Raw genomic sequence first — 25,813 nt, 5'->3', positions numbered from 1 at the left:
TTGACAAATTTTACAAAATTCGTTTTTGAGTCTATTTTTGAGGCGGAAACATAATTCCGATAAAAAAACATTTTTCCATTTTTTTTATAATATTCGATTGTTAATAACATTGTTATTTAACAATCTATCGGAAAGGTTTTTTGGTTTATCTGAAAGACCTTGATTTATAGTATTTTTGCCCAAAATTTCATTATTTAATCTTTATAATCTTCGGAGATATTCACAGTCAAAAATTTGACCTTGAGAAACTGTCTATTAGCNATCTATCGGAAAGGTTTTTTAGTTTATCTGAAAGACCTTGATTTATAGTAGTTTTGCCCAAAATTTCATTATTTAATCTTCATAATCTTCGGAGATATTCACAGTCAAAAATTTGACCTTGAGAAACTGTCTATTAGCTTCAATGTTCTATTCTGTGGGGAATCTAATGGAGTATTTTTAGAATATTTTTACTTTCCGAAATGTTAATCGGTTCCAAAGTTATTAAGGTTCCAAGTTAAGGGTAGCCAATGACCTGGAAATTGACACTTTCTAATTCAACTTTTTCCGTGATTTTCCATTATTTTCCTGTTCCTCTACTAACCTTCAATTGATTGCATTGATTTTTGAATTTTTATGGTAGATTTTGAATGGCATGTCAATAGACAGTCAGATCTGTCTATTGACTTCTTGACTTTTTTGATAATGCATTCTTAGAGAAGCCAATTTATTCATCATTTTTCATACCTAACTTTTTCCTATATTCCTCATAGAAAAAGGTCTAGAAATTTCCAAAGTTTCGTTAGAGCACATGAATACGCATCTGCGAGTGCATGTGTGTCTGCAACTTTCAAAAAAAAAATCATATCTCCGTTGCATATGAAAATTAAGGAATGATTCAAATTTTGTCTCATTCGGGGCTTCGAGATCTTCGATTTTAGTTTTTCCAGATTTTTCCGATTAAATTTTGTATGTTTTGTTTATAACAATTAAATTTGTTGATGGGTTTTTCAATATTTGATCGAGGGATATAATAACTCACAATTTATAGAATACTTTTTGTTCGACAAACTTCTCTCCATCTCTTACACAGAGGGCGCTATTAATTTCCAAATTTCTGATAGATACACGGATACACATGCTCGAATGGGTGAGTGTGGTATATTTGAAATTTCGTATCTCCGCTGTTTGCAGAGATGAAGAACGATTTTCGGTGGGTATCTTCACCGATATAGACCCTTTATTGTTAGCCTGTTTTCAAGTTTTTTTATGAACATTATCCCAATTGTTTATAAACAATTTTACACCTTTATGATTTTTCCAGTCAAATGATCTGTAGAGATTTTAAGGTTGAATTATTTCTTGATTTTTCGTGTGTTTATTATTATTTTTCTCTATAACATCATCATGTGCAATCGAAATATAATTTGATAACTGTTGAGTAGATTTGTTTTCTGTCTGAGACAGTTTGTTGTATTTACATTATAATGGTTTTTAAGAATAATTTTATATAATTTTTTTGTTCGTTTTTAAAGGAATTACTTCGTTTCAAAACTCATGTATTCTTGTTTCTTCAGTTAATTTTCCTTAAATATTTAAGAAGACTTCATTTAAGAAAACGTCACTCGCTGTCGTGGTTGCTAGCCTGCCTTAGCATCGCAGGTTAGTTCATCTATAATTATTAGTATTTGTGGGCTCCTTTTTGGTCCCGTCCTGTTTTTATTAGTAAATTAAGTATTAATTATTCAGATTGCTTAACCGGCACTTCCAAGGTGACGAACACTGTTCCGTCTTCCGTTAACAGTTTTGTTTTCTTCTTCTTTTTTGTTATTTGTGTTTTTCATTTATTTCTCTTTTCTAACTTGAATACAGAGTTTTTAGCTTGGTTTCTTCTTTGATTTATTGTTTGTAATGTATATATTGTTTTTTTTCTCCAAATTGTCAACATTTCAAGTTATTTTCATGTTTTTGCGGTCATTTTCCTAAATTTGAACTTTTTCACTTCAAATACTCATAACTTGTAAAATATTGATTTTATCAAAAAATTAAGTGGACAGTTTTTATGTTTGTTTTTAGTCAATCTTTCGATTAGTAGGTGAATTTTTGCAAAATATTAGTTTGAGAATTTTTGTACTCTGAAGATTTCCATTTCCTTTCATTATTTTCAATTTATTTCAAGATAACATCGAATAATAGAGTAACGTATGTCAATACGTAACAACCGCTAATCCTTAATTCTGATTGGTCAATATGTTACACGACGTTATTCACAAAAAAAATACGCGGCATTTTCAAATTTTTCAGTGACATAATTCCAAATTCTTCAGCCGTAAATTTTTTTTTCACTCCATATATATAATATATATATTTCACAAGTATGTATATATCACCGGTGAAATTAATAAATTCTGTCCTCTTATGGAGACCGATTATTTAAAAAAATTGAAGATAATTAATTGAAAATGAAAAATTCTTTACAGATCCTTTTACTCGACTCCGCTATTCACTTTAATCATTAGTCGACTTCTCTTTGATTCATTATCAATTTTTATAAGGTACTCATGAGAAAATGAAATTCGATGAATTCCATTTCTTTATTTCAACAAATGAATAGATCAGCGCGCGCAGAGACTTTGTAACATATAAAAATGGTCAATCATAGATCGGTGCAGAAAATATCTAAAAAATTAATTATGATAGGCGAGCGCAAAGAATCCACGTAGCTTCAATGAAATTCATTCAATTGTAGAAGAAAAATTACCAGCGTGTAGAGCGAACAAGTCTCTGCAGAAATGAGTTAGAAACCAATAGCCCACATTCACTAATTGTGCCGTAATAAATTATGTAGTATTTTTAACCCCACATGTGGTAAAATTATCAACAGATTCCGTAACCCACCGCTTTCTGCGCACGCACTTTCCTCAAAGTGGCACAATGCGCAGTAAATTTAAACTGTAAAAAGAATTAATTTGTGATCACGCGTAATATAATCGTGATGGTGGCTGAATATGTAAATAAATAAATTAGGGGTTGATTTCTTCACAATTTAACAATGGAAAACCATTGACACGGTATATTTCACTCCGAAATTATTTTATTGAAAAAAAAACATTGTCGCGATTTTCATTCTACGAAATTTCGACGTGATTTTTGTCCTTTTTTGTCCTGGTCCTATCGGTTAACGTTCAATCCACTGTAAAACACTAAATTTTTGGCAAGTTTCATTATTCATTCAAATGATCCGATCGAAAAACGAAAAAGGATCACGTTTGAAGAAATTAAACATCTTTTCGTCATGTGTCTTATTTTCTTAAATATAATAAATCTGTTTCCGATTTTTTGTTCGCGATTCGCGCTAAAACCACTGAATGGATTTTGATGGAGTTTTTTTTGTTAAATAGCTTAAGGTCCCCAAATAGCTTCAGAGGCTATAATTTATTGCGCTGCGTTGCATAGTTCAGTATGCAACGTGGACACTTCTAGAAAATTCTATAACTTTTTGGAACTTTCTGTAGAGGTCCGGAACTTTATAGAAAAATCCAGGATATTCTCGAGTTTTTGATTTTTTTTTTTGAATTTTCGAGAAAATTCACAGATTTTTTTAGAATTTTCTAAAATTTTCGAAATTTTTTTCCAGTTTTATAACGATGAGCATAGTCTACGCACACCTGGCAGAGCAAAAGCTCTCGAACCTCCCACCCTAAAATTCTAGAACTTTCTAGAGAAATCTAGGATATTCTCGGTGAAATTTTTTTCTAATTTTCGAGAAAATTCAGTGATTTTTCTAGAATTTTCTAGAATATTCGAAAAAGATTTTCAGTTTTATAACGATATGCGTAGCCGATGCACATCAGGCAGAGCAAAGGCTCTCGAACCTCCCACTCTAAAGTATTGGGGTTTCACCTTGGATTTGCGTGGAGGGTGTGGAGGGGACGTCGAAAATAAACACCGTCGATTCACGATCAGCAGAGCAAAAACTCACGATTAGAATTTGTTGCACTGCGCTGCATAGTTCAGTGCAACATAGAAACTTCTAGAATATTCTAGAACTTTCTGGAAAATTCTAAAACTTTCCAGAGAAATCCAGGATATTCTCAAATTTTTGAAAAAAATTTCGATAAAATTGAAAAAAATTCTCCAATTTTATAGAAAATTCGAGAAAATTCACCGATTCTTCTAGAATATTCGAGAAAATTCTCGAATATTGTAACGATGAGCATACTCGGCGTACACCTGGCAGAGCAACGGCTCTCGAACCTCCCACTCCAAAGTATTGGGGTTTCACCTTGGGTTTGCATGGAGGGTGTGGAGGGGACGTCAAAAATAAACACCATCGATTCACGATCGACAGAGGCAGAACTCACGATTAAAATTGATTGCCCAGCATTGCATCGTTCAGTATGCAACACAACAAAAACTTCTAAAAAATTCGAGAACTTTCTAGAAAATTCTGGAATTTTCTGAAAAAATCCGGAACATTCTCGAATTTCTGAGAGTAGCCCCGGTTCTCGAGAAAATTGGAAGAAATTTTCCAGTTTTATAGCCTTCATTTTTATTTCTACCCTGTTGTATAATAAATTGAAATCTAAACGCAGAAACTTCCCAAAAATTCGAAAACTTTCTAAATAATAATAAAATTTTTCATTCAAGGGTTTTCCGAAGAAATGAAGAAAATTTTGGAGTATTCTAAAAAAATTGAGAATAATGACACGTTTAACATAATCTCCATATTCATTTTTTTCTATTTTGTCCGAGCGAAGCCAGGTTCCACAGCTAGTTTGCAATAAATGTTTCATTAATGATATATGCAATGTTTTTCACGAGGGAAAATATCAACAAAGGATATCTACCAGAAAGATACGTAGATTGGGACAAAATCACTCCCTCGTTACGTGAGTAGGTCACAAGGGAGAGAAAATCGGCGTTTTTTTGACAACCAAGAAAGTTCCTCCAATTTCCAGTAAAACCGTACAGTTTCCTCGAATTTTCCGGTTTTGGAAAAACTGGACAGTCTTCTTGAATTTTTTAGAAAATTGAAGGATTTTCTGGAATTTTCTAGAAAACCGGAGAATTGCTCTCAGTATATTCGACCCTCGTAAAATTCGACTATCCCCTCGTGATGTTTGACTCTCCTGGAGTGCAATCATCCTCTTGTGACTTTCGTGATGTTTGATCCTTGTAAAATTTGTCTATCCTCTAGTGACCCTCGTGATGTTTGGCCTCGATAAATTTGAGTACCCTCTTGTGACCCGCGTGACCCTCGTGATCGTTATGAAATTTGACCATCGCCTTGTGACCCTCGTGAAATTTCACTATCTCCACGTGACTTTTGTGATGTTTGAGTCTTGCAAAATATGACCATTCCCTTGTGACCCTTCTAATCGTCCCGATTTTTTACCCTTGTAAAATTTAACCCTCCCCTCATGGTCTTCGTGATGCTTGATCCTCGTGAAATTTAACGATCCTCGTAATCCTCGTGATTTTTGTGACCCTTGTACAATTTTGCCATCCTCTTGTGACAAGAGTTTCTAGAGCTAGCTCTTTCTTCTCTGCAACATATTTCTTTGCCAATTCCTCGCAAAATAAACTTTGTTAAACGATTAGATATATGAAATTCAGCGTCATGACAATAGTATCCATTGTAGATCTCTGAGAATAATAATTAGAAGCAAAGCAACGAATATCATGTAACAATTGGGAGAGAATGTGAAGTGCGTTTTTTTCCCTTTAAACATCATTATTTGTATAGTAGATATACGATGTTAAACGCAATTATTTTCGTAATTCTACTATTTTTCATGGAAAGAACCAAGAGAAATTGAAAAAAAAATTTTCACGTCGAGCTTTTATTGCAATCCAACGTTTCATTTGTTTTTTGTCCTAATCTACTTATCTTCCTCGTAGATATCCTCTGTTGATGTTTTCCCTCGTGAAAAACATTGCATATATCATCAATGAAACATTTATTAGAAAAAACAAGAAACATCACGACAAGATTTATAATTTTTTCAAACGTGATGCTTTTTCTTTTTTCGATTGGATAATTTGGATGAATAATGAAGCTTGCCGAAGCTTGCCGAAAAAAAGGACAAAAACCACGTCGAAATTCAGTAGAATGGACCGTGACCATGTTTTTTTTTCAATAAAATAACTCTGAGGTGAGATATGCCGTGTCAATGGTTTTCCATAGTTAAATTTCGAAGAAATCAAACCGCAATTTATTTATTCACATATTTAGCCACCATCACGATTAGATTTCGTCACGCCCAACAAATTGAAACTTGAAATTTTCTAATTGTTCAATTTCCTCACCAGATATGCTCCGTTAAAGATTTCCACCTGCAAACTTCAGGGACATTTATTTATGGGAAAAAAAACTGAACAAACAGCGGAAAAACTCTGAAAATTTACTGTGAAGAATTGACATTGGTAGTAAAGAAATAAATTTATGCACCTACATTTCTGTGCTTCTCTGAATTTTCAAGTCAATTTATCTGATTTGAGGGCGGACAATCGCAATATCGTGACGCACTTGATTGAATAATCGAGTACATGTCGATTTGAATCCGCTGCGTATATCGCTCTTTCCACTGATGCGCACACGGCGAAGGGGGCGGAGCCTCGGGAAAGACGGGGAAGTATCACGAAATTGAGGTTAATAAAATTTCCGACGTTTTCTACGAGAAAACCATTTATCCTAGAACATCGTTTCACATATCGGTTCTGCGTTGAATTTTCACTTCTACAATTGGGTATCATTTTTTTTCAATCCATTGAGTTTGGCCGAAACTACGAATGTTTTTTTTTCTAACCCCAACAAAATTCGTTCGTTTCAATTTTTTTTAGAGATTTTCTGCACCGATCTATGTTTGATCATTTTTACATGTCATTCAGGATATTTTCATTTATTGAATGGGTGTTTTTTTATACACGGTGAGATTATTCACCGGTTCGGCAATTTTTGCGTCTAATTTGACTGGACTATAGTGTGATCTGAAAGACTTACTAACGGGGTTTGCAGTAGGAAGCGCAGAGACTGTTGGCGCGCTCATTTAAAATCGTTTTTCTAACAGCATGAACTGACATTAAGTAAATTAACTGATTGACATTAAAAACGTGAGAAACATAAAGAAGCCAATGATCAGGCGTGTCCAAACCTTTGACAAAGATCAGCCAAAGGGGTTTGTGAATAAACATAACGTGTGCTACGCAAACTCTCTTATGAGTGTGCTGTTCAACCTGCCGAATATTGTTGAACTACTAGGACTTGGGACTGATCACGTAATTATGCAACAATTACTCACATATGCGCAAAAATTACAAGTCTGGACGATTTCCCATCTTGGATCTGACCAGCCTTTACAAATGGGTCCACCAGTTCAGCGGAAATTTCACGTTGGGAGAACAACATGATGCTGGAGAATTGATGCATTTACTCTGCACCTACAACGATTCCCTCAAATCTTCACTACAGCTGAAATTGATGGAAACGGATCAATGTGCGAAATGTTCTACACATTATGAACTTCCAGTAGATGTTGCTCTGGGCCTTCTCCTTTATTTTCCTATGGATAGTCATTAACGTGAAACAGTGTCAATAGCAAAGCTTTTGGAGTCTCATTTCCATCCATCTGTTGTGGATGGCCTCGCTTGCAAGCACTGTGGCCATGAAGCGAGCATTAGGACCAGGAAATTGATAACGCTTCCGCAATACTTGGTCTTGATACTCGAACGTTTCTCTGGGATTACGAAAATCAACGAGAGTGTGACAGTCGATCCGATTATTGATTTGAGCAAATATGTATGCACTACAGAGAAGTCATCATACTATAAATATTATGGCCAAGTGAATCATCTGGGCGGATCAATCAGCGAAGGGCATTGTGAAAACTCAAAACAGTTTATGGCTGGTGAATGATGAACTCGTACAAAAGGTCACAGATTTAACGGAAAATGAAAAAAATGTTTATATTTTAATTTATGAGCAGACCTCAATGCAGGAGACCGAGAATGCTACTTCTGTACCTATGAAAGTTGATGAAAAGACGACGGTAAAGAGCACCGTGAATCCTATCCTTCCACTAACCAACTCCGAAAAACTGGACTCAATACAGAGCACCGTGAATTAGGATTTTATATTTGTTTCTCATAAATTACTTAACGGATTTCAATTTCTTTTTTAAATACTCGTATAGGTGGTCAATATGCAGATCAATCAAAATATATATACCGAATTATACTCCTTCATGCAAAATTCCCGAGATATTCCCGTTTTTGTTTTTTTTTGGAACAAAAAGAAGATATCCCTCCACCAACCAACTCCAAAAACGGCCATCAATACAGAGCACCGAGCAGGCTATTTCTTCAACAATTCACTCTGATGAGCAGACATCGTGGAGAGCACTGAAAATGGCACTACTCAACAAGTAAGTTGAATCACTCAATTCGTTCAAACGACCGATTTCTTAACTTTGTAATTTTAATTGCAAACGGTCTGGAATGTCATGAAACGTAAATGGATGTTTTTAGGCCCTAAAATTTAGGGTCATGTCTATGTATGTGCAAACTTGGATTACTTGTGATAAATTTTTAGACAATTGAACATGAACATGGTGAAATTTAGGATTATTTAATAAATAATCTCTAGATTAATAATCAAAATTGTTTAACTCTTACTTTTAAGCAAATGAGATTGTAGAGGGAGAAAATGGGACCTCCCGAAACAATTCTCATTGGCAGTCGAGGGTTGGAAAAGTCCGCCCACACTCTCGACATCTCAATGTAGAGGGGTCGGAGTTAACCCTGAAACATTGAGAGCGGAGTGCAAGGAAGGGAAAATTCGGGCCCAAGGTCACCAGTCATTGGTCCCCTAGTTTTTCCCTCCGTGCATCTGAGGACATACCCTCAGGCTGGGGTAACAAAACTACTTGTGCGTCGTTTTGTTCCTCAGTTCCACCGTAACTCTTAAAGTTTATCACAAGTTTTTCAAGACTTGTTTTTGGTCCTTCATGACATTTTTTCCTTTTTTTTATTATCAGTCCTTCGTGACAATTCTTTCGATTTTCATTTAGTCCTTCGAGACTTTTCCTTTGTAAATTTTGGTAACCGTCTGGTAACTGTCGAGTGTTAGTTTTATGTGAAATCATTGTGATTTTAAAAAAACCAATTAGATTACGCGGCAATAAGTTAAACAGTGAAATTTGTGTAACCATTGGATTTAGCAGACTCAACATTTGTAAGTCTCTCTCTTTCAAATTTTTTTTTCAGTGTATTTTTTTTGTTTTTAAAATATAGACTCTCAGGAGTCATTTTTAAACTAAAATTGTGTTCACATTTTTATTCTTTTATCCAGTGGGGTTTTTATACTTTGAGAGATATTAAAAATCGGTTTTAGTAATAATTCTAGCTAAAGTGACCTATGCGGTCTTAAACAGCTAATCGTATTAAAAGTTCATGTCATTTTGTTCATTTTTGACATGACACAAGTATATCATAAATTACTTAACGGATTTCAATTTCTTTTTTAAATACTCGTATAGGTGGTCACTATGTAGATCAATCAAAATATATATACCGAATTATACTCCTTCATGCAAAATTCCCGAGATATTCCCGTTTTTGTTTTTTTTTTTGGAACAAAAAGAAGATATCAAGTTGAAATTCGGTATGATTATAGCTTTCATTATGTTGAGGGTCTATGTTTCGTATGGGGGCGATCGGTCAAGTGGTTTCGGAGATATCGATTTCTTTGTATAAATCCGTTTTATCAAATGGTTAAATATCTTCTTTTGAACATCCTATAGAATATGGATACCTATCGCACGGACTGAGCATGAGGTAATATGTTGAAATTATGTTAAAAAATGAACAAAGGACGGTTTTTTGAATCATCGGACTGTCATTTTTCGTTGACGTTGATGTAGGTATCTGATTTGAACAGGATATGTTTTTTAATTTTGAAAAATGGTAGAGTTATCCGTCTACTGTAGATGTTGGTGATGTCTTCACTTTTTTAACTTCCCGACCCGAAGGGAGGATTGTAATGACCCCGAAAATGAAATGTTGAATTTCGATGATTTGTCCACGTTTCGTGACCTCTAGTCATCCTGAAACGTTTCTGAAGAAATGTATTTGTGTGTGTGCGTGTGTATGTATGTGCGTGCGTAGCACCGTATGTGAGTGAAATTTTGTCCAACGATTTATCTGGAACGAACGAACCGATTCAACTTTTTTTTTGCGACCCTCAATGGGTCACACCCAATTCCACCAACCCCTACCGGTGATACCACAAAGAGGAAGCGCGCGACCGCTCCTGATTTTTTTATTATGAATTTTCATTCCCATTCTGAAGTTGATAATTGAAATAATTGATTTTCTGGAAATGAGATTTTATTCCTCGAATGTTTAAAAATTTAGTTCCAACTATTTCAATTTTTCATTTCATTCTCATAATTTTATATGGAAAAAATTAGGTTGACCCTAGCTATCACATAATAATAATAATAATAATAATAATAATAATAATAATAATAATAATAATAATAATAATAATAACAATGAAAGAAGCGGAGAAACGGCTCAAATATCAATCACTCCTGTTCAAGCTACGTCAAATAAACACAGGATGTAAAGTGAAGTTGGTTGTCCTTATGATTGGCTCTCTTGGGGTAATGAAGGAGTCATTCATATCTGCGCTTAAAACCATCCCGGCCTGTAGGCGTCAAGCCTTCAGTTTGGCTAGCCAGATACAGAAGGCAGTCATCCTCATGTCCCTCCGTCTACTTAGGCAGCATGATTCTGGATTGCAATAGAGCTCACCCTCTGGTTAGAGGGAGCACTGTTGCATAGCGATTAGGAAGTGTTTGCATCGCTTGGGTTTGGCCCTCTGAGTAATGCCGAGTTCAGTGAGTTTCGCCTTGAGCTCGATGTTCTGTTCCTGAAGCAACAAACTCTGAAAATCGAGCTTCTGCGTTGCTGGGCGTTCTGTAGCAAAATCCGTATCCAACTGTTCAATCGTAATGTGTATCTTCCTCGAACTGTCCACAACGATCTCGTTGGTGGACGGCTCCTCTTCGAGAATAGCAATTCTCGTCTGGATACGTAATTTCTCATGCAGTATCAGAGTCCCCTTATTCGCATTGTTATTGAGTCCGCCTGTAGCTCATCTCTCTGGTTCTTAACAGCACGTTTAACCCATTTACTCTCAGCGAGGTCCTCAGTCAGCTGAAGAAAATCAACTTCGAGACTCTTCAATTTCTCCTCAGCCTTCCTCGCAATAGTAGTCAACCCGTCTTTGCAAATTTTATAAGCAGTCAGTATATAAAAAAAAACAAATTACAGTTTGAGGCTTACGATCTCAAATTCAGGCTTTCGAAAATCTCAAATTGAGTCCTGAGACTCTCAAGTTGAGAGTTCCGAATGTCTCACGTTGATACTTTTTGACCACCAAGACCATTTGACCCGCAATTGAAAACGATAAAAGATTCCTTAATGGTGAGAGGTGAGTCAATTATGACTCGAGTCTTTTGTGAGTATCTTTGCATCTAAGGCACATACGACTATTTATGTCTGAACCTTTTTTGACGTGGATACGTCTATGATTTCGTTTTGGGGAGTCACTCGGCGAAAAAATGCTTATGCAGCCGCGCCATCTATCGGCGATGCTTAAAAGCGCAAATTGGGTTTTCCTTATTAGTCAGGGGAATTGGGTTTCTTGGTTACAGCAAGAATTGAGATTTTCCTGAAGACTAGAGTTAAATCTCCAAGGCAAAATTGAGTTATCCAATAACCGACTATCGATGGTTTAAAACTAAAGATTCCTCTCGTAGAGTGCTCACTTCCTCCTCTTTCGTCTCCTCTTTACTCGTTTTCGAATTCTGCCTCTGCTACTCTGCCACTCCGCTCCCTCGTGGTATATTTTCCCCAGACCAATCCCGATCTGTCAAATTCCGCCTTGCTCTGAAGGTAATTCCTTGCAATATTCCTGCAAGCTCCTCTCCGGCTCCTGGCACTATTGAATCAAGCGATTGTGATCTATGTAATGGAAAATTATCCCGACTCACGTGTCTAGATCCCCTGCCAGAATTCATTAGATTATGCTGCTCGAACAATGCCTACTTTTCTGCAAGTAGCTCGTTCAAAATTTACAAATATACTTGGAGCATACCTACTTTTTTGCAAGTAGCTCGTTCAATATCTATTCTTCGGAGTAGGCTCACGTACCTACTACTCCAAATAGCCCAGGTATGCCCGAGTTACGTTACGTTGACCCACCTACAACCTGCAATCTGCTGAAGTTCGAACGATCATTCCATCAACCGCTCAACTATTTGCTGATACGTGTTCCCTGACCAGTGCAGCATCGGTCAGTCACACCCAAAAATGCAACGTCGTTCCCTACGTCGACTTGGTTCAAATACAAACGTCACTCAGTACGCATTACTTATAACTATAGTAGGTTCTAGGCTTAAAAAGCTAAATCCCACCAATGTTTTATCGGGATTTAAATATGAACATTTATTACATGATTATAATTACTGTGTCATCTGACTGATTACAAAGAGTTTACGACTTTTGTACGCGTCGGAGTCCAATTCAGGTCTGTTCTGTGCAGACCCAACCGTCTCTTAAATAATACATTGATTATTTACTTTGCATCACTTGGTCAGCATAATCCAATAACGCCGGCAAGTATCACGCTGACAATGCTGAATGTCCACATATTAAACAATAACGCAATTGACCAAATCTGGGGCATAACAAACAGTCACTTATTGATTCATTATCGAAAAAAGTTATAAAAAACACGAGGAAATTATTGTTGATACGAATTCGCGAGCAGCTACGCGTAATGGCGGCTGGTAAGGCACAGCGCTGCCATCTCTAAGCTAGCTGTGAACTCCAGTTCTGTTGCGCCAACCTCATCCAAGTGGGTGCTATGATCGGCTTTCTGGGGATTCCAATTATTTATTATGATATTCGAATCAATTACAGCCACGTTTGATTTTACGAGTTGTAATTTTTTCACTACTACTACTGCTACTACTAAAAATGGAAAAATATGGATCGAAATGCATTTGCAGAAATCTGTGATAACAATCCTGTAATTTTTTTATTCTTTTATTGAAAAATAAAATTATTTGCTTTTTTACAAGAACACTTCATGTCGTTAAAACACTTCGTTAAAAGAACACTTCGTTATGAAGACACACTTCATGTCGTTAAATGATTATAAGGAAGTTTCCATTTCGATTGATTGCCGTTTACTATAAAAAAAGTTGAAACCCATATCGAGCAAAGTTTCGTCGGTAATTCGAAGGTTCCATTGCCTCTTAATACGGAACTGCTCGGAAACACACCAACTACTACGGAACTACTCGGAAGCACCAACGGAATTAATAGAAATAAAAGGAATAAAAAAAATTATAAAGTAAAAAGTAACGGTCGCATGCTTTCTAGAATTTATGTTTTCCTTTCTGGATTTAAAAAATTTTAATTGTCAACTTTCCGAGCCAGTTTTTGGTTTAAGTTGACCATGGTTAACGCGTGGTTAAAGTTAAGTCCCCCTCTCCCTGTAGCGTCTGTTACGTATTGACATACGTTTCTCAAATTATGAACGCCATCATGAACAAACGAAAATATAATGAAACATAAAATTATTTCGAACATAAATCTTTCAAAATTTGAATAATTTACAAATTTTATGATCTCAATTGAAGGATCGACTAAAAAGAAACATAAGAGTGTTGCAGTTTTTTTTTCTGTAAAATCAATATTTTACGAGTTATGAGCATTTGAAGTGAAAAAGTCCAAATATAGGAAAATGACCGCAAAAACATGAAAATAAATTGAAATATTGAATATTTGGAGAAAAAAAAACAATATATACATTACAAACAATAAATCAAAGAAGAAACAAAGCTAAAAACTCTGTATTCAAGTTAGAAAAGAGAAATAAATAAAAAATACAAATAACAAAAAAGAAGAAGAAAACAAAACTGTTAACGGAAGACGGAACAGTATTTGTCACCTTGGCATTGCCGGTTAAGCAATCTGAATAATTAATACTTAATATACTAATAAAAAACAGGACGGGACCAAAAAGGAGCCCACAAATACTAATAATTATAAATGAACTAACCTGCAATGCTAAGGCAGGCTGGCAACCACGACAACGAGTGACGTTTTCCCTCAAAACAGGGAAGTCTTCTTAAATATTTAAGGAAAATTAACTGAAGAAACAAGAATACATGAGTTTTGAAACGATGTAATTCCTTTAAAAATGAACAAAAAAAAATAATATAAAATTATTCTTAAAAACAATTATAACGTAAATAGAACAAACTGTCTCAGACAGAAAATAAATCTACTCAACAGTTATCAAATTATATTTCGATTGCACATGATGATGTTATAGAGAAAAATAATAATAAACACATGAAAAATCAAGAAATAATTCAACATTAAAATCTCCACAGATCATTTGACTGGAAAAAATCATAAAAATGTAAAATTGTTTATAAACAATTGGGATAATGTTCATAAAAAAAAACTTGAAAACAGACTAAAAAAAAGGGTCTATATTGGTGAAGATACCCACCGAAAATCGTTCCTTAATCTCTGTAAGCAGTGAAGATATGAATTTTTGAAGATCTACACTCACTCACTCAAACACATCTATATCGGTGTGCCCGTGAACTTTGAAAATTTGTAGCGCCACCTGTGATAGAGATGGAGAAAAATTCATGAGACTAAAATTGCTTTATAAAATTCGGACTACAAGATCCGCTCTTAAAAACAATCGAAAATCAATAAACAAATTCAATTGTTGTAAACAAAAGACATAAAAAAATACCGGAAACATTGGTAAAAATCATACAATAAACTTTTCAATATTCATAATCTGGAACCATTCGAAATTTTTCTTAATATTCATAAACGAAAAAGTTATGGATTTTTTAAAAAATTCACACACGCATATGAAAACGTGTATCCGTGTAATAGATTAAACTTTTGGAATTTTTACAGACTTTCCTATGGGAAATATCGAAAAAAGTTTGAGAAGAAAAATTTACTATAAATCAAGTGCTACAAAGTTACTAAAGAAAATATTCGAAAAGTCAAAAGACAACTTTGTTACCTATTGACATGTCAATAAAATTATGATGGAAAATTCAGGAAAAATATGAAATAAATTGAGTTCAGTACAGAGAATAGGAATATGAAGGAAAATATCAGGAAAGTTGAAATAAAAAAATGTCAACTATTAAGTCATTAGACACTTTTAACATTTAATCGCTAATAACTTGTAAACAAACATACATATTCAAAAACAAAAATGTTCGAAGCTCCGCGTAAAATCGAAAGCCTCGATAATTGAAGAAACATGTCATTTTTAAATTGTGACGTAACGTAAAAAAAAGAAACAATCTGCAATAACTTAATGAAAATTCAGCTGAATAAGATTTATCACCATTTTGAAGGACATAAAATTATCTTCGGAATGATGTATGGATATTACTGCATAATCCACGTGGAGGTATCGGAAAATCCAACCAAAGTTGATTGTTCAAGTGCAAAATAAAAATTCAATTTTCGCCTAAAACTCCCATAAGTCAATGGGAAATGGTCCGAATTGGATAAATCAGGTGTCAATTTGAAGCTGACTTAATAAGCTTTCGAATGAGTTCACCACATATATATGTTTTGTAACAGACGAAGGAGAGAAATTAACATAAAAACTAAAGGAAATCTCTTGGTTACGGACAGGATTGTTCTATAGGGGATTAGTGAAGTGGTAAACCACAATAAGAGTCAGAGTCGTGATTTTACTGGAGAGCCAAAAAAAATGAAATCTCCGGTTTCGGTCGTAATTTTTTCGAATCGATTGACGATTTCTCATTGCTTATATGACAGTTTATTGTACACACAGCTCCAACCCCTGCGCTCTATGCTAACCCCACGGTAACAGACGGGGAATTCCACAAGTCCCCCCAAAAAGGATAGACTAAAGTAGAGGGTCAGATCTCGGTGTTCAGGCAATCCCAAGCTACGATTAATATCTCTCCAATAGAGGGATGGCGCCACGGTCGATTTTGGTTTCTGAACATGCTGGCTGTGCCGGTAACACGTCAGTAACCGCCCCGCTGTTACCAGCTGTCACAGGGGTAGATTTGGAGGAGAATTTTGTTTCTCTTCATCCTTCATGTTTTTTAAGTTGTTTAGCTGTTGATAATTATAATTAAATGGAACTTACCATGTACAATGGAATTATTATTGTTTTCAATAATAATTCCATTGTACATGAATCATCAATTCTAAGAAAATTAGAATTTAGAGAGAAAAAATTTCCGCTTCACCCAGCCGGGAATCGAACCCGGGTCTCCCAGATACGCGCCGGGCACTCTTACCAACTAAGCTACCGGGAACCACAGAAATTCACTCTCAAATTCACCTCAAACACCGCCTAACCTCCTTTAGGCATTAAAGAATTCTAAGAGAATTAGAATTTAGAGAGAAAAACTTTCCGCTTCACCCAGCCGGGAATCGAACCCGGGTCTCCCAGATACGCGCCGGGCACTCTTACCGACTAAGCTACCGGGAACCACAGAAATTCACTCTCAAATTCACCTCAAACACCGCCTAACCTCCTTTAGGCATTAAAGAATTCTAAGAGCCTAAATGTCCATTAGGGATTTTTTAAGAATACGGATGCAAGGGTCGAGATAAAATATAGAATATGAATCACGTATCCTTTTTGTGTAATGTTTATCGTAAGTAAAATATTTTAAAAAATGGCGTTCAAGAATAGGGACACAGACAAAAGGAGATATACAAAGTGGTATAAATGGACTCTCGAATAAAATTCCAAGGAATAAATTAAATTCATTGGGATTTTTTTATCCATGTTTCATTTTTTATTTTTTATTTTTCTCTCCCCTACTCGATTAAGAGAGAATATAGAATTACCGAGTTTAACAATAATTACAATTATTGGGGAACAGGGCAAATGGCAATGTTTTTTAATGAAGCTCTATTGCCTTTAATGAATATCTAGCAAAAGAAGCGTTTTATGAATAATGTAAAAAGCTGGTGCATAGCATGCATCTCCAACCTGTCATGCTGGAGTAGTCGATTCGATCCCCCGTCATTAGAGAATATATATTTTTTTTAAATTTTTTTTATTTCCAGAAAATTTCTAGAATTATTGAAAATTTTGGGAAAATTCAAGGCATGTCCACAAATTTCAAAAAAATTTGTGACGAATTTGACAAAAATCAATTTCTAACAATAGCAAATGTTTTCAAATTTAGTCTCAACTAACCCCAAACATAAGTACCCAACGTGAAACTTACCGTAGGCGCTAGCCTCTTCTTATTTTATCGTAATTGGGAGAATAGGCAAATGCCAACTTTGCTCCAAAACCATAAATCTGCGACTCAATGAAAATTACAACCCGGACTGTTAACGACAAGGGGGAGAAGGGACGATACCTCCTATCGGATTTTCGGAGGCCCAAGAAATGAAAATACAGCTGAACTGTATCTCCTAAAGAACATTAATATATTCAAATATGACCGATAGGATTGGACATGAAATATCCAATCGGTTGTTTCCAACCTGATCATAGTGTTCGTATATTAAATACTAGCGCATTATTGCCAATTTTATTTAATCTATTATATTCCTCTAAATCCTCGAAACCTGTTACGCAATCCAAACGCAAGTCATATTGTAATAATTCGTGTATCGACATTTCATTTCACATGAGTACATTCTTTCTCAAAATCCTTCAGCTGCCGAACTTTTTCCATTAGAGTACATTTTGTCATAAGGCCGTGAAGCGCAGTTTAACAAGTGAGTGCGCCAAACCACGCGAGTCTGAGACCGCGCGTAACAGCCAAATGATAATTACTATTTTTTGTCACAGATGTATTAGGTGTACAAATAAGTTTTAGGACACTTTGCAAAAAATTTAAAATTCATTTGCGAAAAAAAGTAAACTACATTTATACATCAAAATAATCTCCATCATTTTGAATGACCTTCAGCCATCTGTTAGGTAATTTACGGATGCCTTCCGCAAAGAAAGTTTCATCTTGCGAGGCGAGGAAATTATCGACCCATTTTTGCACTTCTTCAAATGTTTTGAATCACACATCATAGACTGATGTCTATTCGATTTACATCTTCTGAAACAAGTGAAAATCAGTTGGAGCTAAGTCTGGTGAATACGCCGGGTGTACCATAACTTCCCATTCAAGAGCCATTAACGTATCTTTGACCGGTTTACCGGTTTTCCATGAGGCCTGGCGTTGTCATGGAAAAATTTTACTGGACGTTTTTCTTTGCCAGTAAATGGACGTTTTTGTTCAATTTCTTGGTTCAATCTTATTAACTGGTGACGATAGCGATTGTCAGTAACTGTCTGGCCAGACTTCAAAAGTTTATAATGCAGTACGCCTTTCATATCCCACCTTATACACAGCATGCTCTTCTTACAGTGAATATTGCGCTTCGGTGTCGATGTCGTCGGCTCGCCCTGATGAACCCAATGATATTTGCGTTTTGGATTATCAAATTAAATCCACTTTCCATCGCCGGTCATAATTTTCCACAAAAAAGACTTTCTATGTTGCTTATTGCAAAGATTTAGACATATGTCAAGTCGGCTATCTTTAATTTCGTGAATCAAAAAGTGTGGTACCCACTTTATTCCTTTTCGAATCTTTCCCATTGTGGTTAAGCGATAGGAAACGGTCTGTTAAGTTACTCCAAGCTGTTTTGCAAGTTGTTTTTCCGTCTGGTAAGTGTTCTCATCCAGCAACGCTCGCAGTTCCTGGTCATCCACCCTTATAGGGGCCCCGGTACGTTCACGGTATTAACGTCGAAATCACCTTCTTTAAATCGCTTATACCAATACTCACATATACTTTTAGATACAATGTTGTCCCCAAGAACAGAACAAATCGATTGACATGCTTTCCTAACAGTTATTGCCCGATCGAATTCATAGCGAATGCAGTGTCTGATAAATAGCTTTTCGCTCAGCATGTTTTATTCACAGAATTTAAGGTTATATTTATGGCTCCCTTATGTTTTGATACTGGATAAAAAACCCCACCACATCATATGTAGCAGTAACTTTGAATTACTTTCATGATACGGAATCGAAGTGTCCTACAACTTATTCGTACACCTAATATCAAAAGCGAAGTGTCACTCAGAGGGGCGGTGTTGGGGGGGGGGGTCCAGGGGGCGAAGCCTCCCCGTTGAAAAACAAAAAGGTGATCATCAGTGATCATAATATAATGAAATGAATTTTCACATAGCAAAATAAATTAATACAAAATAATGAAGTTTCGAAGAAAAGAAAATGAATTAATGATATTCAATAGATTTTTGAGAAATCAAAATTCACTAAGAGGCAATTTTTATAATTATCACTAAAAAGATTTGTTGTGAGAAAATAATATTTTTTCAACTTCCCGACCCGAAGGGAGGAAGGTATGACCCCGAAAATCGAATGTGGAGCTTCGAAGATTTCTCCACATTTCTCGGCCTCCGGAATTATCCTGATAAAATCTAGAAGACATGTGTGGTTTTTTTTATATATACATTTTTTGTACACTTCTTCCGTAGCACGGCGATGGTGTCATTCCACCAATACACTGGTGGATGTCGATTTGTGATCCGTTACCTCGTCATGATGGCATCACAGGCTTTGGCCACTCTTTCCATGATGCTGTGTGCTTTCTCAGTAGCGTCATTGCCACTGATCGGACGATCGTCTAATGCTACTGAACAAGAGCTAGGATTCAAAGTGCTCACTCTCCAGACAATGCAGTTGGTCTTTTTCGCCATTAATCGGATTATCCGATCAGTACAGGAATCCCAGAATGTAGCCAGGTGGTCACTTGCAGTGTAAATACCAGTTACTCTCCATGAGCACTTCCTCTTGTCAAGAGTACTGCTCACGATGGTGAGATCTACAATTGAGCTCGCCTCTCCCCTAATGAAGGTCTGTTCATTACCGCTGTTCAGCAGGACCACGTCCAACAATAACATGACTGGCTTCCAGTACAGCGCACCGTTTGCATGAGCAGATCGTGTGCGTCCTCGTACTAGTTGAGATTGAGCTGTAGTACCTTGCAGTTTCTTCGTTTATTATCGCCTTTTATTGGTGAGCTTTTGGAGCGCCTTTCTGTATGCTGGGCATCTACTGCTACCGGCAACGTGGGTATTCTCGTGGTCACAGCTTTCAACTCGGCCAGGTGGGACCGCATGATGAAAGCACTTGAGAAGTTCAATGCACCGGGATACTGACGGAGAATTGTCGACAGTTATTTCACTGAAAGAGTCCCGAAGTACGCTACGGATGATGGCCCCTAGGAATACAGAATCACCGAAGGAGTACCTCAGGGCTCAGCATTGGGTCCCGTGTTATATAACATCATGTACGACGGGCTGCCGAAATTGGCACTGCCATGGGAAACTAAACTCGTGGCATTTGCAGATGACGGAGCTGTAGTCATTGTGAGCAAATACTTGGAGATCAACTATACCTTCGACCTGACCTTCGAAACGATCCACCGTTGGATGGACTCAGTAGGTTTGAAGCAGAGCAGATGGAAGCCGTGCTGATCACTAGCAGGAAGAAAGTTGAGACAATCACGCTGCAAATTGGATTTTATGGAATTACTTCCCAGCCGTTCATCCGAAACCTGGGGGTGATGATCGATGCCCGACTCAACTTCAAGGAGCAAGCAGAACACGTAGGTACCAAGGCGTCAGGAGTCAAATCTACCTTGTCATGCCTCATGCTTAACATCGGAGGACCCAATCAAAGAAGACGAGTGCTGCTGTCTTCAGTAGTTACGTCCATGCTCACATATGGTATTCCTATTTTTAACCTGACGTACTCAAATTGCAAGAAACACGGCGTAGGATCGCACCAGTCTATCGGCTGAGTATGCTGAGAGTCGGGAGTGCATACCGGACAGTATCCGAGGACGCAGTGTGTTATCTGAGGAGTGTTATCGATATAGGTGCTAGCTGTAGAGCGAAGATCCCTGTACCAGCGGACGAAATCGGAACCACTGTGCGCCGAAGAACTGGCAACGGAGGAGAGGCGAAACCGCTTGAGCCGATGGCAGCAGAAATGGGCTGACTTGACCAAAGGGAGATGGACCCACCGTCTGGTCCCGAAGGTGGATGTCCGCTGAATCGCGACCATGGTGAACTTCATTATTATCTCACACAGAAGCTGTCGGCACGTCGGTGCTTCTGGGCCTATCTTCATAAATTCAACGACGCGGACGCGGAGCACGTGTTTTTACCGGAGGGACTGCACTCGGAAGGCGGGTCTTGCCTGGGAACGTGATGGAAGTTTTGCTATCATCGCAGGCAGCCTGGGACACAACGAGCAACTTCGCGGCCCACGTCATGAAGGAGCTCAGGAATGAGGAGCGCAAAGGCAAAACTGCAGAATGAATGCAAAACCTGTTGAAACCTCCTACCCTCACACATCTTAGTAGGACAGGGGGACGTACAATAGGCGTAAACAACGAGGAAGAGCATAATAGCTGAGACCTGCTTCGCGAAGTAATAGTTAACAGTGGTGTCGCGAGGGAAAATGGGGTTGACGAATTTTCCGAGGTCAAGTGGTTTAGATGTTGAGAGCTCCACACAGGATGTGACAGTAACCGGCATGTTACTATCCACTATCGTGCGGTTAGGTAGATTTGCCCCAAGACCTCGGAAGGAAAAGAAAAACACACACAAATGCACACATTCATACCACGGATCCTCTCAGCAAGGAACGCCTTTACTTTCTGAGAGTTCTGGCAGGCTGGAAGGTACTGCAACGTGGCGCGTATCCAGATGGTGGATAGGAGAAAGTCCTCCCTGTTCTGAAATATCTTTCAGAATATAGGGTATCGACTAAATAAAATAGATGGACGCGAACCAATACCTTCTTAGTGAAGTCCAACTCTATCAAAAAAAGAGGTGTGAACGGAGGGCTCTCTATAATACCTCCCAAAAAATTATCCCATGCGGGCAACCCTCAAAAGGAAAATCCCACCACTGGTTCCGATCGGGGATAGCCCCGGTGGCCGGTGCTGTCTCAATGGATTGTGGGAAGAGCCAACCATCACATGTCTCAAATGTGGACTTCTTGACCTCAGATGCTACAAGAAGAGCAGAGTTGCAGACTCATCAGCAAAGAAGTATGCCGTCACGCTCGGGAACGATTTGAAAAAATCATTAGAGTTACACGAGTTTGTTCAGCCGAAGATTAATGTCCACAAGGAGATCAAATCTAAAGTAGCATCTATCGGCAGTACATTTAAGCGACTTAGGAGCGACTTAGAGGAGGCACGCAGCAAGGCCCCGGTCGCCATTGCTGAGCCCGTACAGACTCTATTGCTACCTCGCACGTCGCGTCCACGATCGGACTCAGAAACGATGGTCAAAGACTCGGCGGTAGAGAATGCGAGTACCACGTAGTCAACTTGCGATCTAGAGATGAGAGAAGTGCAGAGAAAGCACTCAAAAGGCTCATCTGTAGCAGAAGCTCAATAGCTGAAGAAGCTGAAGCAACAGAATCTGACCAGTAAGATGGGCCCGCAGGGGAAGGGACTGGTTAATGGATCAGACTGAAAGCTTGCCGAGTCTAAGAGAAAGAAGAAAAAACAATGAGAAACGGCTCCAAAAGTCACTTTCCGAGAAAAAAGAACCCAAGAACCTGAAGAAGACCAGTTGGAAACCAGCGCCCAGACCGGATGCCCTGATTGTCCGACACAAGGAAAAGGAGCAATACCTCTGATATTCTTTGCCGAATAAAGAAGGATTGTCCCTGCGGAGAAAACTCAAGATTGGGTCGATATAATCCGCCGGACAGCGATTGGGGATATGTTGATCATCCTGACGAGGAAGACAGTCGGTGGAGCTCCTCAGCTATGTAGAACCATCGCCGGTCTCCTTAAAGATAAAGCCGAGGTACTCAGTAAGGGGCACAGGTGGATCTGGAGATAAAGGACCTTGATTAGACCAAATCGAAGAAGGATGTCCTTGAGCCTCTACAAAAAGTGGCCGGGGAGGAGCTCAAAATGGCTGGTAAGGCTATCAAGCCTTTGCGTAAGGCATATGGAGGAACCCATACTGCCTCAGTGACACTCGCGGTAGCTGCTGCGAGGATCCTGGGAGAGCATGGTAAAATCAAAATAGGCTGGGTCAATTGCCGTATCAGGAAATTGGAGAGACCGATGAAGTGCTTCAAGTGCTGGCAATATGGACATCTCGCCACGAAATGCGCGAGTGGAGTCGACCAGTCCAAGGTCTGCATGAAGTGTGCAGGGGATGGTCACAAAGCCAAGGACTGCAAGGGAGAGACACGGTGTGTCCTGTTTACTGAGAATGGCATTCCAGAGAATTGCCGCGAGCATTAGGATCAGAATCAAGCTCAAACATTCTCCTTAGACATATTTTTGGAAGACGATGGTCTTCTATCTCAAGAATCTTGATAATATAATTCAGAGTCACTTTCCAGACCGCGTATTCCACTCTCAATAGTCCCGTCTCCAGCCTCAGAGCACAGCTGGGGGTATTCTTGGGGAGAAGCAGGAGTCTTTTAACAAAGCTCAGCTGAGCTGTTTTAAGATGATCTAGGTAATTCAAGGCCCAGGCAGGCGAAGCATAGAGGAGGGTCGTCTTGATAATGGCTTCGAACAGCCTGATCATACTTGACCAAGACTCACATTTACCGCGTGCCAAGATCGCAAAAACCGCACCACTTGCCTGCCTAGCTTTAATCACCGCCTCCTTGGCTGCTGAGAAGCCGAGTGTTGAGCTACTTACAGTGACGTGTAGGAGGAAACTAAGCCCAATTCACTACCGTTGTAAAAAAAACCTGAATTCTGGACTCACTCTTCCACCTTCCCTAAAAATCATGACCTTCGTCTTGTCTGAGTTTACAGAGAGACCCAGATCTGAACAGTAGGAATCCAGAGCAATTAATATCTTTTTCAAGACCAGTTCACTCTCAACAAGTATGACCAGGTCATCAGCATACAGCAGTAACAGACCGTCAGTGATACCGTTGATATTGACACCCCTAAAACCAAGCCCATGTAAATATTTCTCAAGGTCCTATAGTATAAAAGAGATGGGTCACTAATCGAACATGGCGGACCTCATGGGGATAATCGATTGTCGTCTGATATCTCATGGAAATAACCGATTACTCAGGGAATCGATATTAGTCATTCGATATTTGGTGGCGCTGACTAAAATTGTCGTCAAATTTTTACTTGTGGATCCGCCTTATGACAACCACACTACGCGCCAAACCCGTTCTCTAACTTTCTTTCCGGTTGCGGCTGCTGTAGCGTCCACACATGTGCTCTCAAAGTGATTTACGAACAAAGTGATAATTAAAAATCAAACCACATCCACAATGGCAGACTTCCCAACATTCACGTCGAATGAAAGATTTCACAACGCTCAACCGGGTGATAATACGTTGTGAGTATTTTTTCGATAATTTTGTGATTTATAATTAAAAAATCGGGGAGTTCAATAATCCAGTTGTGTAGGTTAGATTACCACGTGTGTCTGGTGGTTTCTTTTCTTTCGTTTCTTTATCATTCGGTTTGCCTCTGTTGTTCTTTTGTATTTTTTAATTTACTTTCAGATCCCTCATTGAAATTTTCATTTGTTTTTTTTAATAGATAAAATGATTAAATTCTAAAGTCATGTCCCATCGAAAAATCCTATAAGTGAAAAAAAACAGCCATGAAGTTGAAATGGTGCCATATACATTTGATTTAGTTGTCTTATTCCGCCGTTTAACGTAATTATTTTCTACAAAGTCTGTTGAAGTTTCTGAATAGTTAAGTTGTGTAGGTTAGGTTACCACGTGGCGTCTGGTGGTTGCTTTTCCTTCGTTTTTTTTTTAATTCAGTTTGCCTCTATTTTTCTTTTGGATTTTTTAATTTACTCTCAGATTTCTCATAGAAATTTTCGTTTTTGTTTTTTTTTCAGTAGGTAAAATAATTAAATTGTAAAAACATGTATCATCGAAAATTCTATCGGGAAAATTAAGTTATCATGGGATGGTAAAGCAGAACCTTACGGAACGTGCGGGAAATTCGAAAATATTCTCGGACTTTTTCTAGGATCTATTCGTCACTGCAACTGTTTCATCAATTTTCAAATTTTAATTTGAAATTGAAGTTTGAAGTTAATATTTGAGATTAAATCTGCNTTCAGTAGGTAAAATAATTAAATTGTAAAAACATGTATCATCGAAAATTCTATCGGGAAAATTAAGTTATCATGGGATGGTAAAGCAGAACCTTATGGAACGTGCGGGAAATTCGAAAATATTCTCGGACTTTTTCTAGGATCTATTCGTCACTGCAACTGTTTCATCAATTTTCAAATTTTAATTTGAAATTGAAGTTTGAAGTTAATATTTGAGATTAAATCTGCATTTCAACAGTGAATTTCAAATTTCAATTCCAAATTCCAAATTCCAATTTCATATTGGAATTGGAATTTGAAATTTCGATTTCGAGGTTCAATGTCAATTTTTAATGTCAAATTTTAAATCTTATTTTTGAACTTTAATTCCAATTGAAATTTGAGACTTAATTTCGTGATTCGAATTGGAAATTTTAATTTGAAATTGAAATTTGGAATTCCGATTTGCAATGTAAATTCAAACTTTTGACTTCGAATTCAAATTCTGAATTTGAATTTCAAATTAAATTTTGAGTCTTAATTTCAAATTCCTATTTAAAATTTTAATTTTGGATTCAAATTTTAATTT

General features: G+C 37.5%; 1 protein-coding gene across 1 annotated transcript; it reads left to right on the top strand.

Annotated features, from left to right (window-relative positions):
• Positions 1–20,433: 20,433 nt before the first annotated feature.
• On the top strand, positions 20,434–21,203 carry LOC107046794. The gene is made up of 3 exons (XM_015269501.1): positions 20,434–20,586; positions 20,688–20,921; positions 21,027–21,203. Exons 1-3 carry the CDS (start codon positions 20,434–20,436, stop codon positions 21,201–21,203), a joined length of 564 nt encoding a protein of 187 aa, XP_015124987.1.
• The last annotated feature ends 4,610 nt before the right edge of the window (positions 21,204–25,813 follow it).

The sequence above is a fragment of the Diachasma alloeum genome, unplaced genomic scaffold (genome assembly GCF_001412515.2).
Source record: "Diachasma alloeum isolate Michigan unplaced genomic scaffold, Dall2.0 Dall_scaffold_01992, whole genome shotgun sequence".
Taxonomy (NCBI): Eukaryota; Metazoa; Arthropoda; class Insecta; order Hymenoptera; family Braconidae; genus Diachasma; species Diachasma alloeum.
This window is presented reverse-complemented; position numbering and strand designations above follow the sequence as displayed.

What these genes read in the sequence shown, in the direction of transcription:
- LOC107046794 (XM_015269501.1), top strand. Translation starts at nt 20,434, where the DNA reads ATGTACGACGGGCTGCCGAAATTGGCACTGCCATGGGAAACTAAACTC. An exon ending in TCCACCGTTGGATGGACTCA is followed by an intron (nt 20,587 to 20,687) that starts GTAGGTTTGAAG and finishes ATTACTTCCCAG; the next exon opens with CCGTTCATCCGAAACCTGGG. An exon ending in CAAATTGCAAGAAACACGGC is followed by an intron (nt 20,922 to 21,026) that starts GTAGGATCGCAC and finishes TTATCGATATAG; the next exon opens with GTGCTAGCTGTAGAGCGAAG.